The 14,256-nt window shown below is 34.9% G+C and overlaps 1 protein-coding gene across 2 annotated transcripts in view; it reads left to right on the top strand.

The window, feature by feature from the left end:
- The window catches only part of LOC137929686 (uncharacterized), a 104,029-nt gene that overhangs the window by 28,265 nt on the left and 61,508 nt on the right, over positions 1–14,256 (top strand). For both annotated transcript variants that reach the window (XM_068772744.1, XM_068772746.1), the window contains exon 2: positions 7,160–7,347. In XM_068772744.1, coding sequence (XP_068628845.1) covers positions 7,160–7,347 — 188 coding nt within the window. The remainder of the gene's footprint in view (positions 1–7,159; positions 7,348–14,256) is intronic.

Below are 14,256 nucleotides of genomic sequence, written 5' to 3' on the forward strand. Positions count from 1 at the left end.
CTAACGGCCATGCCGTGGGGACCAGGGATACCGAAGAGAGAGGATTGTTTTTAGTCGGTATTGATCTAGATCGAGTCCGACATACGGGGCACCAACATCAGGCCCTATGATACGTAAAGGTATTTTTAAACCTCTATAAAAAAAAAAAAAAAAACATAACCCTGAGGCGGTGTACAGGTGTAAAAAATGCAAAAAGGCAAACTTAATAACGACATTTAAAATACAGGTAAAAACTTGCAAAAGGGCAAACTTAATAACAACCATAAAAAATACAGGTGCAAACTTACAGCCGTCGTTTAACGGTAAGGGAAGGGATATATAAAGGGTCCTACTGGAACAAACGATATCCAGTATGCAGTGCGCATATCACATTATCACATCAGTCGACGTAGCAAGTCTAATAGCTCAAAATGAACCAACAAACGGATTCTCAAATCATACTGACGCCGCCAGAGGAGGAAACGTTCGACGGAATAGAAGTAATCGAGGAACCGTGGACACAAGATGCCCAACCACCGGAAGACACTATCCCTATCCTAGAAGAATATCCTTCACCGAGTGGGGAGAATCCGAGGAGTCCATCGCCGAATCAAATTCCGGCTTCGCAGCCGTGCAATGCACCGAAGAAGAGGCCATCCTCTTTACAACTTCGCCAAGCAACATCGAAGAGACAACAACAGGAGCAGAAGCAGGAAGCTCAACAAGAAGCGAAACGTTTAGCGAAGAAACAAATGAGAACGACGAATTGGATTGTACAATGGGCCAAAGAAAACATTACACCAACAGAAATAAATTGTCTCCTTGGAAAGTCATCGCTAGTCATAAAGGAACTAGAAGAGAGCATTATCACATCATTTACATCTCCACCGCAAAAAACTGGGGGCATAACAGCATCCTTGGAAAAACTATTAGATCCAAAGAACACAAATGTTCTCAAATTGCATGTATTCAGTGCTTGCTTAAGTATATTACTACCGGCCCTGATCGTACAACACTTAAGCAAATTCTCACCGAGCGTGACAAAAAAGTGGCAATGTGCGTCTCTCATTCATTGGGAATTGATCCTGAACAAACAAAGGGTAACCGTACAAGTGCCGAGAGGAGAAATAGTATTTTTCGAATACAAAGCCCAACACGAAACATTGATGACAGACAAATGGATCAGAGCACTACTGATGCCAATCAAATCATACATGAGAATACATTCAATAATGAATGGGAGCATGATCAGCGTGCAAGCTCCGACAATGACACTGGAGGTGAACAGAATGCCATTCCACAACAAAGAAGACTCAACAATAGCGACAGACGTCTTAAACTTATCCGAGAAAATCAAGAACTTGTGCTTTACTTATGTAAAAACAAGGCTTTTGACGAAGGGGAAGCTACACGACTATTATGCAACACACCTCAGGGGATTGCAATTCAGTTCGTCCGCGCTGTAGTCTCTGTTCAACCGATTCCTGAAATACCAGTGTCCTGGCGATACGTAATGCTGTAGCAAGTCGTTCTCCGAAGTTTCGGTTGAACTGAATTGCAATCCCCTGAGGTGTGTTGCATAATAGTCGTGTAGCTTCCCCTTCGTCAAAAGCCTTGTTTTTACATAAGTAAAGCACAAGTTCTTGATTTTCTCGGATAAGTTTAAGACGTCTGTCGCTATTGTTGAGTCTTCTTTGTTGTGGAATGGCATTCTGTTCACCTCCAGTGTCATTGTCGGAGCTTGCACGCTGATCATGCTCCCATTCATTATTGAATGTATTCTCATGTATGATTTGATTGGCATCAGTAGTGCTCTGATCCATTTGTCTGTCATCAATGTTTCGTGTTGGGCTTTGTATTCGAAAAATACTATTTCTCCTCTCGGCACTTGTACGGTTACCCTTTGTTTGTTCAGGATCAATTCCCAATGAATGAGAGACGCACATTGCCACTTTTTTGTCACGCTCGGTGAGAATTTGCTTAAGTGTTGTACGATCAGGGCCGGTAGTAATATACTTAAGCAAGCACTGAATACATGCAATTTGAGAACATTTGTGTTCTTTGGATCTAATAGTTTTTCCAAGGATGCTGTTATGCCCCCAGTTTTTTGCGGTGGAGATGTAAATGATGTGATAATGCTCTCTTCTAGTTCCTTTATGACTAGCGATGACTTTCCAAGGAGACAATTTATTTCTGTTGGTGTAATGTTTTCTTTGGCCCATTGTACAATCCAATTCGTCGTTCTCATTTGTTTCTTCGCTAAACGTTTCGCTTCTTGTTGAGCTTCCTGCTTCTGCTCCTGTTGTTGTCTCTTCGATGTTGCTTGGCGAAGTTGAAAAGAGGATGGCCTCTTCTTCGGTGCATTGCACGGCTGCGAAGCCGGAATTTGATTCGGCGATGGACTCCTCGGATTCTCCCCACTCGGTGAAGGATATTCTTCTGGGATAGGGATAGTGTCTTCCGGTGGTTGGGCATCTTGTGTCCACGGTTCCTCGATTACTTCTATTCCGTCGAACGTTTCCTCCTCTGGCGGCGTCAGTATGATTTGAGAATCCGTTTGTTGGTTCATTTTGAGCTATTAGACTTGCTACGTCGACTGATGTGATAATGTGATATGCGCACTGCATACTGGATATCGTTTGTTCCAGTAGGACCCTTTATATATCCCTTCCCTTACCGTTAAACGACGGCTGTAAGTTTGCACCTGTATTTTTTATGGTTGTTATTAAGTTTGCCCTTTTGCAAGTTTTTACCTGTATTTTAAATGTCGTTATTAAGTTTGCCTTTTTGCATTTTTTACACCTGTACACCGCCTCAGGGTTATGTAGGTGTGTATGTATGTATGTATGTATGGTACGTTAGCTATGTTAACGAGGTATGGTAACGCAGTTATCATACCTCGTTGGCATAGCATATACTATTCGTAGTAGTAGTAGTGTTTAACCTAACCTAACCTAATTTAACCTAACCCAACCTAACCTAATTTGACCTAATTTAACCTAAGTTTAACCTAATCAAACCTAACTAGACCAAATTTGACCTAAGGTGACCTACTGACCTACTAACCTATTTATCCCGTGACCTACTTTCTCAAAAAAATTTTTGGCGCCACTAATATTTGACTCTGCCCCTATCTTCAACACCCCCCGATCGATACTTTCTCGGCGGTATTGCATCATCCGCCGCCCCATTCAATACTTCGTTTAAGTCACAGACTTGTACTACGTATTGAATGATTATATGTATTTGAATAATTCAATACGAAGTAAAAGTCTAGACTACTAATTTTAAATATGTTTTCTTTAATCCTATTATCATTACGTTATTATTTCTTAAACCAATGATTTTGGATAGGTTGTGTCTTACTAGAACTATACATTTAAATCTATTTCTCATCATTCTGTACATCTAAACTCTCAAAAAAAAAAGCGCTGCTTGTCAATCGCTGGACACCTGTCTGATTTTGCCATCTTTTACGTCTCCGTTTCAAAGTAAAGACTAAGTTAAAATCAATAGTCCCTTAACATTTAAACTTGAGATATCCTTTTAGTTATATATCAATACAAAGCGTGATTTTGCTTTTTAAACCTAATTATAACATCAAAAATAAGAACAAATTGCTGTGTAACCCTTGTGCCCGTGAATATATGAAGCAGGTGCACTAAAAACTTATTTAGAACATAAGAAATTAAAGGAATAAGAGAATACATAGCCCGAATAAAAATGATATATAAAAAAGATACGGGTACACCGTATACATATTATAAAATTTCCATAATACATAAAAGTAATTAATTAAAAAAAAAAAAGGAATTATTAATTGTAATCTTTTATCTCTATACTTCTGTTTAGCAGAAGTAGCCGAGCTGTGGAAGGCCAGCGGCAGAGGACTGACTAGTGATCGAAGGTCCCGGGTTCAATTCCCGGAATAGTCTTAAATAATTCACACTTTGTTCATTAATTATATAGGATTGCTACTGCATAAACAAGTTTCCACAGGATGAGCATCAGCCTTTTCCGCGTACCATAACGTCCACACTGCGATCGCCAACCCAAGCGTAGCTATTATGGTATATACCCCCATAGATATGCTTAATCGAGGCGGATGCCGTCTCTGGGTCGAAGCGACGACTTCTGCTTGTCATTGGTTGTAGTATGTACATATATATTGTATTTTAATTGCGTAATTTATATATTTTAATATGTAGTTATTAAAAGGTTTTATTTAGTTCGATCCGTACGGAATTTATTTGGGTCAAAATTAGAAATTGAAATTTAAGCACCTTCCCGTTATCAGATTGATCTGAAATTTGGTACATACATTTAATTTAGATGACAATACAATATAATAAAATCAATAACAGTATAAATCTAAGATGGCCGCCGGAACAAAATGGCGGATTACATATTTTTCCTTAACCCCCTCAATATGGGTATCAAATGAAAGGGCTACACTACTAAAACACGACGATTATGTCAAAATTTAGAATTCAAGATGGACGTCGTTCCAATATGGCGGACTAGGTACATATTTTTCCACAACCACCACAATATGGGTTTTAAAAAACCGTTTAATTTAAAAGTTTTTTAAATGTATTTATTTTAATGATACACGTATATAGGTGTAGAAGCATATTTTAATATTCATGTCGTGGTAATCCGTTTATTTTAATGAATTATCATCTGCCCCAAGAGGCTTGGTAATGTTATAAGTAATTGGCCGGTGGCATTCCATTAGAACAATGTACAAATGCCTGACCGTTCGTTTTATTTTTTTGTATTAAATAATAGTAATAATACCCAATGGTTTTACGGAAGAAATCGTCTTATGTGATAAGACAACTGTTTATACTTCTTCTTGAGCCCTCTTTATATGATAAAGAGTTGATAAAATAAGTAGTTTTAATCTACCTTCATAATTGCATAATTTTTCCAAGTATTTCTCTATATTTAAACGTAATTTATGTGCATGCTGTATGTCACGTATTCAATAATATTTCTTAAATATGGTCCATTTGATTTACCTTTTGCATAGGTTTTTGCTATATAACAAAACTTATCGTTGGACTCATAGATTCTTTTGAAAATCGTTTTATACATGTTCTGATAAGTATGTAATATTATGGGGCACCGGAAAGTATATTTCACAGAAAAACTGATGATTTTTACCGCTCCGGCATTGTAAATTTCAATTCTAGATGGCAAAAGGTTGTTGATGACGAAGGTGAAAAAGGAATATATTTTTGATTAGAAATAAAAACTTGTTAAAAATGTAGTCGTGTGAATTTAACTTAAGAAAACGACATTACTTTCCTGTCTCATTATTAGTAGAAGCAGTTCAAATATATAAAACCCCAATGAATTTAAAACGCATCCTAAAACAATATAAAGTCAAATTGTCACAAATATTACGAAATTAGTTACAGTAATACCAATATTTTAAAATTATTGATAGCCATGTAAACAAAATAGTCATTTTACACCTCTACTCATGTTACATCCGCTTCAAGTTATATAACGTCACGTGCTTTTGTAATTTTTGACGTCATCTTTTTAAATATTTATTTTCAGGTTATATTCAAAGATTGAGTCATCGAAAATTACGATCGTAAAATATGATATATTTTTCGCCGTATGATATAGGCGGAAATGTAATTGAAGATAAATTAATTATACAGGGTGATTAGTTAAAAGAGTAAAATCTTTGAATGAGTGAATGTATAGCTCATTTGCTGTCAACTAATGTGAAGTACACACCATCCAAAAATGAATGGTTTCGGAAATTATATATAATGTAATGATAATATAGGAAGAAAAACTATTTACAAAATAATTATTACAAGTGTCTCTGTAAACTTTGTATTGCTGGAAAAAATGTAATATTTCTAATATTTCAGAGTTTTGACTGTATACAGGCAGATTGGAAATAGTTATAAAAAAGATTTATTTGTTTATAATGGAGCAGTAAATCTTATTAACATGTATAGTTAGATATATGTTAAAATGAGTATAAAAATATCATCCGGTTATTAAATACGTCTTAAATTACCCCATGTACGGTGAGATAATTTGAACGTCGTACCATCTAATTATGAGAGCCTTGAACGTAAATTAAGTTCAATCAAAGTGAATTCGCGGCAGACATGTTTAAATTGATAAGTATACGCGTAGTACTGTTCATTTGTTTATGAAGAAAGTTGTGTATGGCGTTGTAGTGTGTTTAAACTAAGAAGCATGTCGAAAATCAGGGACACGAAGCGTTCTCTTCGTGAAAGGACAACTTTTATATAGTTTTTCAACAAAAAAAGTGTATGTCTTTGGTCGGCAGAATTTTATAGGTCCATAAAAACAAGTCCGAGCTGAGATGTCGCAAGTTTTATCGCTTGTATTGCGTGATTTACTGTAGCGAACGATGTACTTGTGAATCCGGAACTAATTCGTCGCATTTGCCTTGGGTATGACGCCAGCCCGATAATATTCTTACTTACAGGACCGTATGCATTGGCATAAACTGAAATTCTTTACCAAAGCTACCTGTGTTTTTATATTATTTATTGCTTTTGCTTAGTGTCATGTGACTCTACGAATCTCATCCTTGTATACATAGCCCTCTCTGTAGATCATTGAACGACCGTAAGCTTGCAAATTAGACCCGAAGTGAGAGATCACGTTTCAGTGTAAGTCATCACTGGTTACACCTGAACTTCAGCGAATGTCTCTCAACATTTAACTATCATCTCCCGTCTTAATTTTTATTGAATTTTCACGTTCTTTTATTTCTTTTCTCTACTTCCATTCTTCTTATTATAATTCCTTCCTTTCCTCGATCACCTCAAGTATCGCAGGTATCAGGTTTCTAACAATTTAATTTGTTGCTTATACTATCTTTATTACTACATTTGTACATATTATCACAGTTTTAGATTATCACATGTTATCAAAGTTTCTAATTTTGTATTTCATGTACGTGGCTTTAACTTTGCTTACCCCGTCTAATATTTTAAGTTTTTATATTTAATTTTTTTCTTTTGCCTATTTTATGACCCTCCTGCAATATTCGAGGAAGGTCTACTTTCTTTATCGTCGATTATTGAGGCGAAGCTCTTCTCCTTGATCTTTTCTCCTATCAGGAGTCTTCTACCACTATATATATATTCATGAGTAATTCTGTGTTGTACAGGTGAGTGCTCCAGCCTGCTATGCGGGCGGACCAAGGAGGTGGAGGTTGGAGAGAAGGCCGGCGCAGGGGCGGCACTGGCGCTGTCGTTGGTTCGACCCCCGGGTGCTCCACACGACACGGCTCCATGCCAGCTACGCTTGACGGCGCCCGAAGCCGCCGCCTTCACTGTTCGACTTATAGACGTTAAGGTAAGTTATTTTAACAATCGCTTTTAATACTCGGAACCTTGGAACATCTCTTTAATATCCGTCACTACTTTATTACGGATATCTCGACTCACTCTGCGCGTCATAAGCGAATTGTAATCCCTCAGCGGGCCATGAAGAATGGTTCCAGATTTCTTCTATTTTCAAATTACGAAATCTGTTATATAAAAGTAAATGACAGCTCATCGGATTGGCCAGTTGAATTGCAGTAGGCAATACAAATTACGCGCAATACATGTAGTCGCTGGGGACTTTTGGGCAAGTCTTTTTAACAAGTATGTCGCCCACCATGACTTCATCGGACTAGGAGTTCGCGATCCGGAATGCGTGAGCTTAATGTTATATCGGTTGTTTGAGGTAATTTTGAATTAGTACAATACCCGGTGATAAATATTGCACATCGACCTTTGGCTCGACGAATCGGCTAATTTCGGCTTCGTAGCGTTCTAAGAAGTCGAAATAAGCAGAAATACGACTGAAAAAACGTCACATAGGTAGTGTGGGACAGAGATAATGCTCTACGAAGCCGAAATTATCAATTGTCTCTTTCCAATTGTCGATGTGCAACATTTATTGCCGGGTACTGTTTATGGTCACACATCATTTTAATTTTTGTTCGAAGCATATGCCGTCATTCAAAACGATATTATATAGTGCCATTCAAAGAGTTCAATTTGCAGTAAATCCCAATCATAAAATTCATAAAGAACCTAATAACATAAATAAGCAATTTTGTCCATCGTGTAACAATGTAAGACCTTCTTTACAGAAGTTTAATTTGATATTGTAATATTACATATAATGTTGCTACTCCTTAAACATGAATAGGAATACGAACTAAGGTATGTAATTCTCTAAACAAACCAAGAGGTTGGTGGATGTCACATGCCTTTCAGAATCTTAGATCCAGGACTGGCTGCAAGCTTGTAAGCAAGCAGTTCTATTGGAAATATCTGGGGAGGGCATATGTCCAAGAGTAGCCATATGCGGCTGAAATGATAATCAAAACTACTTTGTACTAAATGCCATTATAAACATAATTGCACTCGATGCAAAACCTGCTAGGTATATATATTATATTGCTATGTCTGGCTGTCTGTGTAATATGTATTACTTTGAGGTAACAACGCGCAACACAACATGTCTTGCATGTGAACAGTGATTTGTTTCAAAACTATGTTAGTGTAATTTTTTCTGCTTCAAATATGGGTACCAATAAAAAAAATTATATGCCTTGGTGTGAAATATTTTATTAATGAATACATGTAGCATTATCTCTAAGATGCAGTAACACGTCGACCTGTCTTCATATGTACGATGAACAAATCGTACCAAGCAAACAGCATATGTTATTCCATCGCGTCATCACAAGGTTTAATACAAGCAGTCCATTCGCTCGAATACGTTTTATGACATACTAAGTTTTTCACGCGTTTTTGCTTGCGTAGTCCTTTTGAATATTTTATGTAAATAAAAACTGATTTCTTAGTTATGCTAAGCGTAAAATTTGAGAATAGTATATAATTTTTTTTATTTTCATTGAGACACGAGGATTGTTCTAACGGAGAAAATAAAATTGCACAGAAAATAATTCAGTGTTTTTTTTAAAACAAACCATAGAGAATAAATTAAAAAGATATGCATAGCTGTCAAACCTTTGACGTCAATTAAATAAAATAAAATATATCGCGCAATATAAACTGACAATGATAATATATTAACATTATTACAATAGTTAATAGTAGCGGAGAAAAATAAAAAAAAAATTGAATTTTTTTTTCCTAAATTATCATTGTTATTAAAACAAATTGTTAAGAGGTTTGTTAGGATTATATCTATTTCGCCTTCAAGTTGATTATAATAACTTTCGTTAGTTTGAACTCAGGTTGCTAGTTGTATCTATTGTCTTATATATATATGTGATTGAATTAATTAGCGTCGTTCAATCGAATTAAATAATTAATTGCGGTTTAGAATGTTAATTTACCACGTGCTCTGTATAGAAGGAAAAGATCGTGGGAAAATGTACTGCTTTAACAACACATTGCGAGCCACGTGGTTATCTTGGATAGCCGTACGCTAGATGTATATACTTGCATTACTAAAAGAAAATAGATTATCTAATCGAAATGTACTAAATTATTAATAAGTCTAGAATTTTCTATTATAATAATTATTTAAAATGGAATTTCTAAATACAAAATGTTTAAGAGTGGACGATTTATAAAGTAACTGGAAGCAAGGGCTCCCTAAAACCACTGCGGTCACAGAAAACGCGTTTATTATACCAGGTACCCTAGGGGGCTCAACCGTTCTGTTGTTAAATTACTACCGCAGGACAGATGGTCGCTAAGGCTTTAACCCTTAAATGCATAATGATGAAAAACTGCAACACACCACTTGAAGGTAAAATGAGTACCCCACATAAAAGTAAATACATATTGTTGTATATCAGCAACATGAGGTTTATTTAATAAATAAGTATTAAAAATATTACATATGTTTTTTTTTCTATTTTTCGCTGCAAGGTTGGAAATCTATTTGGGACAGGTTCTTGTTTACCAGTGAACGTCTTAGGATCTAAATGAGATAATTATATTATTATTAACTACACTGCAAAATACATGATGGACAGACTTAAGTATTAATAATTATATTCATCACCTTACGTGTCAAGGTTATGTGAAGAACACCCAACATTTGTCTAGAGTAACGTATTATATAAAAGCAGGTTTTAAGTAGCCGTATCATTTGTATTGTAATATATTAATATTAACGTTTTGATTTCACCATTGGACTAAAATTCCGGTACATATGTCAAGGCTAAATTTTAGTATTTTATCATTTCTTATATTCATAAATGCGTTTTCATGTAATAAATGTGCACCAACTTTCTCCACTGTATGTCGATTACGGTAATATGGTAACGGCTTAAGATCAAAATTTAATAAATTCTCTATTTCTCTGGTCTCTGCTAGAATTTAAATTTTTCAATTACCAAACTAAACTTTATAATGCGTACTGTTTTTGCTATCTTAGGTATAATACAAGGTTAACCAATTAAAATAAGTTAATTATAGGAATAAATGTGTGTATTTCAAATTGTAAACCAAACAGAAAAAATATTTACGACGTTGTGTTTATGACGTTGTCCTAAATACCTAATGACAATGTAATGAGCAATAACATATTCCAAGTAATTGTACGTAAATCTTCTCGTACATTAAATGCTACGACCTATACTTGTCATTTGCTCAAGTTAAATATCAGCGGATGCAGTCATCGTGTGCCGTACAAGGTTTTACCTAAACCGGCGAAGTAGTATGGATCTCTTTTAATAAAAAAATCATAATGATGCTTTAATACAATTTTATTTTGACATATATATAATTACAAGGCGGAAACTCAATTATGTTATTTATATATATATATGATAGTAAAAGTATAGCGTTAACAAAGCCATAATAGTGCTGTATTATGCATTTTTGGATATATCCGTGATGTGGGCGCCATTATTCTAATAATTTTTATAGCTGCGGCGAATTAAAACCGGACAGAACTGGTTATTGTTAATGTGACAACAATTATCTAAATATCTAATGCAAAGGAGACATCCGGAAAAATAGTAATTCGACGATTGAGCCAGTCGGGGCTGACGGCGAAACATCAAAAAAGTTTAGGTTTACTCCGCCTATATAATGCATCTTTCAAGCGGTGAGAATAAGGTGGCTTTATGGTTTCTTTACCTCACCTCCCCACCGAGCGTCGAATGCCGGGAGTTATTCGTTTAATCTCTCTAGGCGACAACGAAGCGATAGTCGGAGCATTAACGGGTGTCGAAGTGAAGCATTGTTAGGGGAGTTACGAAATTGTGCGCGAATATATTCGTCCATTGCTATGTTTAATTTCAACGCAGTGAACAAACACATCTTTTGAGTACAAGTGGCTTTTTAATTTGGACCCCATACTGACATTTAATAGTAAATCGTTTTATTTCGGATAATAGAGTTTCATGTGTGTTTTAGTTACATTTATAGCCTTAGTAAAAGTGTAATATTATTACTCATAGTATAATATTTATAGCATAATTGAATAAGGATGTTGTTAACTGGACGATATTTTCAATTTTAATTCTGACATCGGTCGAGACTTGCAGGTCAACAATTTGGCGATTAAATATGATGTTTCAATGATGGTAGCTATAGACACAAAGTCGTTAATCATTTCTTCTCCTTTTTTTTTCTTTATAAGAAGGCACAATGTCACCTAGAGAGCAATGGAAAAGGCTATGTTCGGAATTTTTCTGAGGTATCGAATCAGAAATGAGGTCCGGAGAAAAACCAAGATCACTGATGTAGTTCCAAGAATTTCTTGTCTGAAGTGGCAGTAGGGGGGGGGGGGGAGGACATATCGCTCGTGCAACCGTACCGACAACATAGTTAAGAACATCGTGGCGACTTTATGTCTTGCAGAGAGCCTCCATCGGCTGAAAACGAAGAAATTATCTTTGATTAAAAGATCAGACAATACAGTTACAAGAATACGTTAATTACAGTTCTTAACCAACTCTACCGCGAATTCTGTGTAAAAAAAAATTAACGCAATTCAAGCCGTATCATTGTTTCGAATTATAATGTGGCAATAAAATGTTGTAGTGTAAGTGCAAGTCACGTAGATAAAATTGAGTCGCGTAACAATTGAGAAACTGTTCAAGATAGTCCATACATGCGACGGTTGGTACATAACGCCATGTGGTACACGCGCAATACGATCGCCTAGATAACGTCCGTACGGGAATTGGCAGAGTTTCACATTTGGAAAATAAACTTTATTTAAAGAATTATCATTCTTTTGTAATGTTTTATATATAGTTATCGAAATATGTGGAGAGTTAATTGCATTACAAAAATGTTTACTAACATCCCTCCAAACTATCCAATTTTTAAAATTAGAATCAGTAATTTGAAGATATGATCGAATCCGGTTTATACTGGTATATACCGGATTTTATTTTATATTATTTATTCTTCTAATCAATTTGATCTCCTTCAAAATAATCCCCGCTCGATAAAACGCACTTTTGTAAACTTTTGCCTTTTCAAGTCTTTGTAACAGTTGGAATAGTCTTTTTCCGGTATAGCCATTGAATGTCTTGAAGACCATCTTCGATACGGTTGTTATCTCCTTAATCATATCAAAATAACGCCCCCGCATTGGCCTTTTGAGTTTGCCGAGTGACCAAAAGTTGCACGAAGTCAAATCAGGTGAAATCAGTGGTTGAGGAACGACACGAGTTGAGTTTTTGACGTTTTTTTATTTTTCAACAATTTTTTTGCCACCAATCGAGACTTGACGCGTTTGACATACTTCAAGATGGTTTGGGCTTAGCCAAAAGATATTTCAACTTTTGAAAAATAGACGCTTGGCAACTGTTATAGACAATCGTACAAACCTAGGAAAATAAATTTACCCGCCTTCCTTATGCCCGGAAGTTTCAAATGACTATTTCACCTTACTTTTTGATCACAGTATAAACGCAAATATATTAATGGAAATTATAGAATAAAATTATAGATATTTAATGTTTCAATAAGCAATTAAATGACACAATTTTTTTAATTTACATATGTATGAATAATAATATTGTTATAAGATTTATCTATATAAATAAAGATATGTTGCTACGCGCAAAAATAGAGGACGGCTCTGTTAATTCGACTTAATTTAAATATTTTCATTAAGGCACGAAAATTATGATATGGAAAAGAGACTAAATAAAAACATCTGTCCTGGTTGACATTAGATGCAAATTGAAACAAAAAAAAAGTGTTTGGATGTAATCAAACATAAAATATCGTCTGGCAAAACATTACAAAAAACCATTACAATGAAAATGTAATCATATTTATTGGTCTCGAAGTGTATGATACAAAGATATCTGGTTTTTGGTGGTGATTTTGTTTATTTATCAACCACTGCTTCTTCTATATATTTCTAATAGGTTCGGTTAGAATTATCATCCTTTAGTTCAAATAAGTTATTTATGACCAGTGGCAATCGTATATAATTAATGCATAATATGTGAATTATATGTGATTGCATCCCGGATATCGAACCTTATGAAAGCAAGTCTCAATCCTCTACCGCTATGCTACCACTGTTCAATTAATAGTTCGGCTATTTTAATTAATTTCCACAGTGAATGTATATTATTTTATTTTCTATTACACTAGTGCGTTGTATGTCATATATACAAGATTTATGCGAAATAAAATAAAATGTTTTAGTAATAATAAATCGAAAAGAATCCACAGCTCGGGTCATCTGTAAACAATTAACAATTAAATACAATACTATAGTGTGCATCACGTGATTTTTCGCATTTACATGTCAATAAACTCTATGAAGGTGATATCATATTATCTAACGTCTGTCAGTATTCTTTATTAGGCTATGTATTGTGTGTGTTTGTCTCTATCGACTGTTTATTATTACTCTGGGATACATGTACGACAAGACAATGAATTTAATTGATTTGTTCCACTTAATAATATATTAAAGGTAACCTTTACAAAATCAAACTCATTAAGAACAGCTATTTAATATCGCAGATAGCTGGTTAGACTGTTGCGTCGAACTTTTTGTAAATTATACAGGATGTTTGATGATAGGTATAAATGTTTAAAATGGTTGATATGTAGCTCACTTGTCAGCGAAAAACCTTAAAAGCCTTTATACCGATTTCGATAAAATGATCACTCTGAAATATGTTACATTAGTTTATTTTTTCCATTGAAATGAGATTTTAGTAACTACACAGTTAAAAAACAATAATTGAATTAATTAAGTTGTAATTCGAATTTTGAAAACTATTTTTTATATTTATACATA

Source organism: Battus philenor, unplaced genomic scaffold, assembly GCF_028537555.1.
Source record: "Battus philenor isolate CCGP_79_NKW_IND1 unplaced genomic scaffold, ilBatPhil1.0.hap1 SCAF_5, whole genome shotgun sequence".
In the NCBI taxonomy this organism is placed as follows: Eukaryota; Metazoa; Arthropoda; class Insecta; order Lepidoptera; family Papilionidae; genus Battus; species Battus philenor.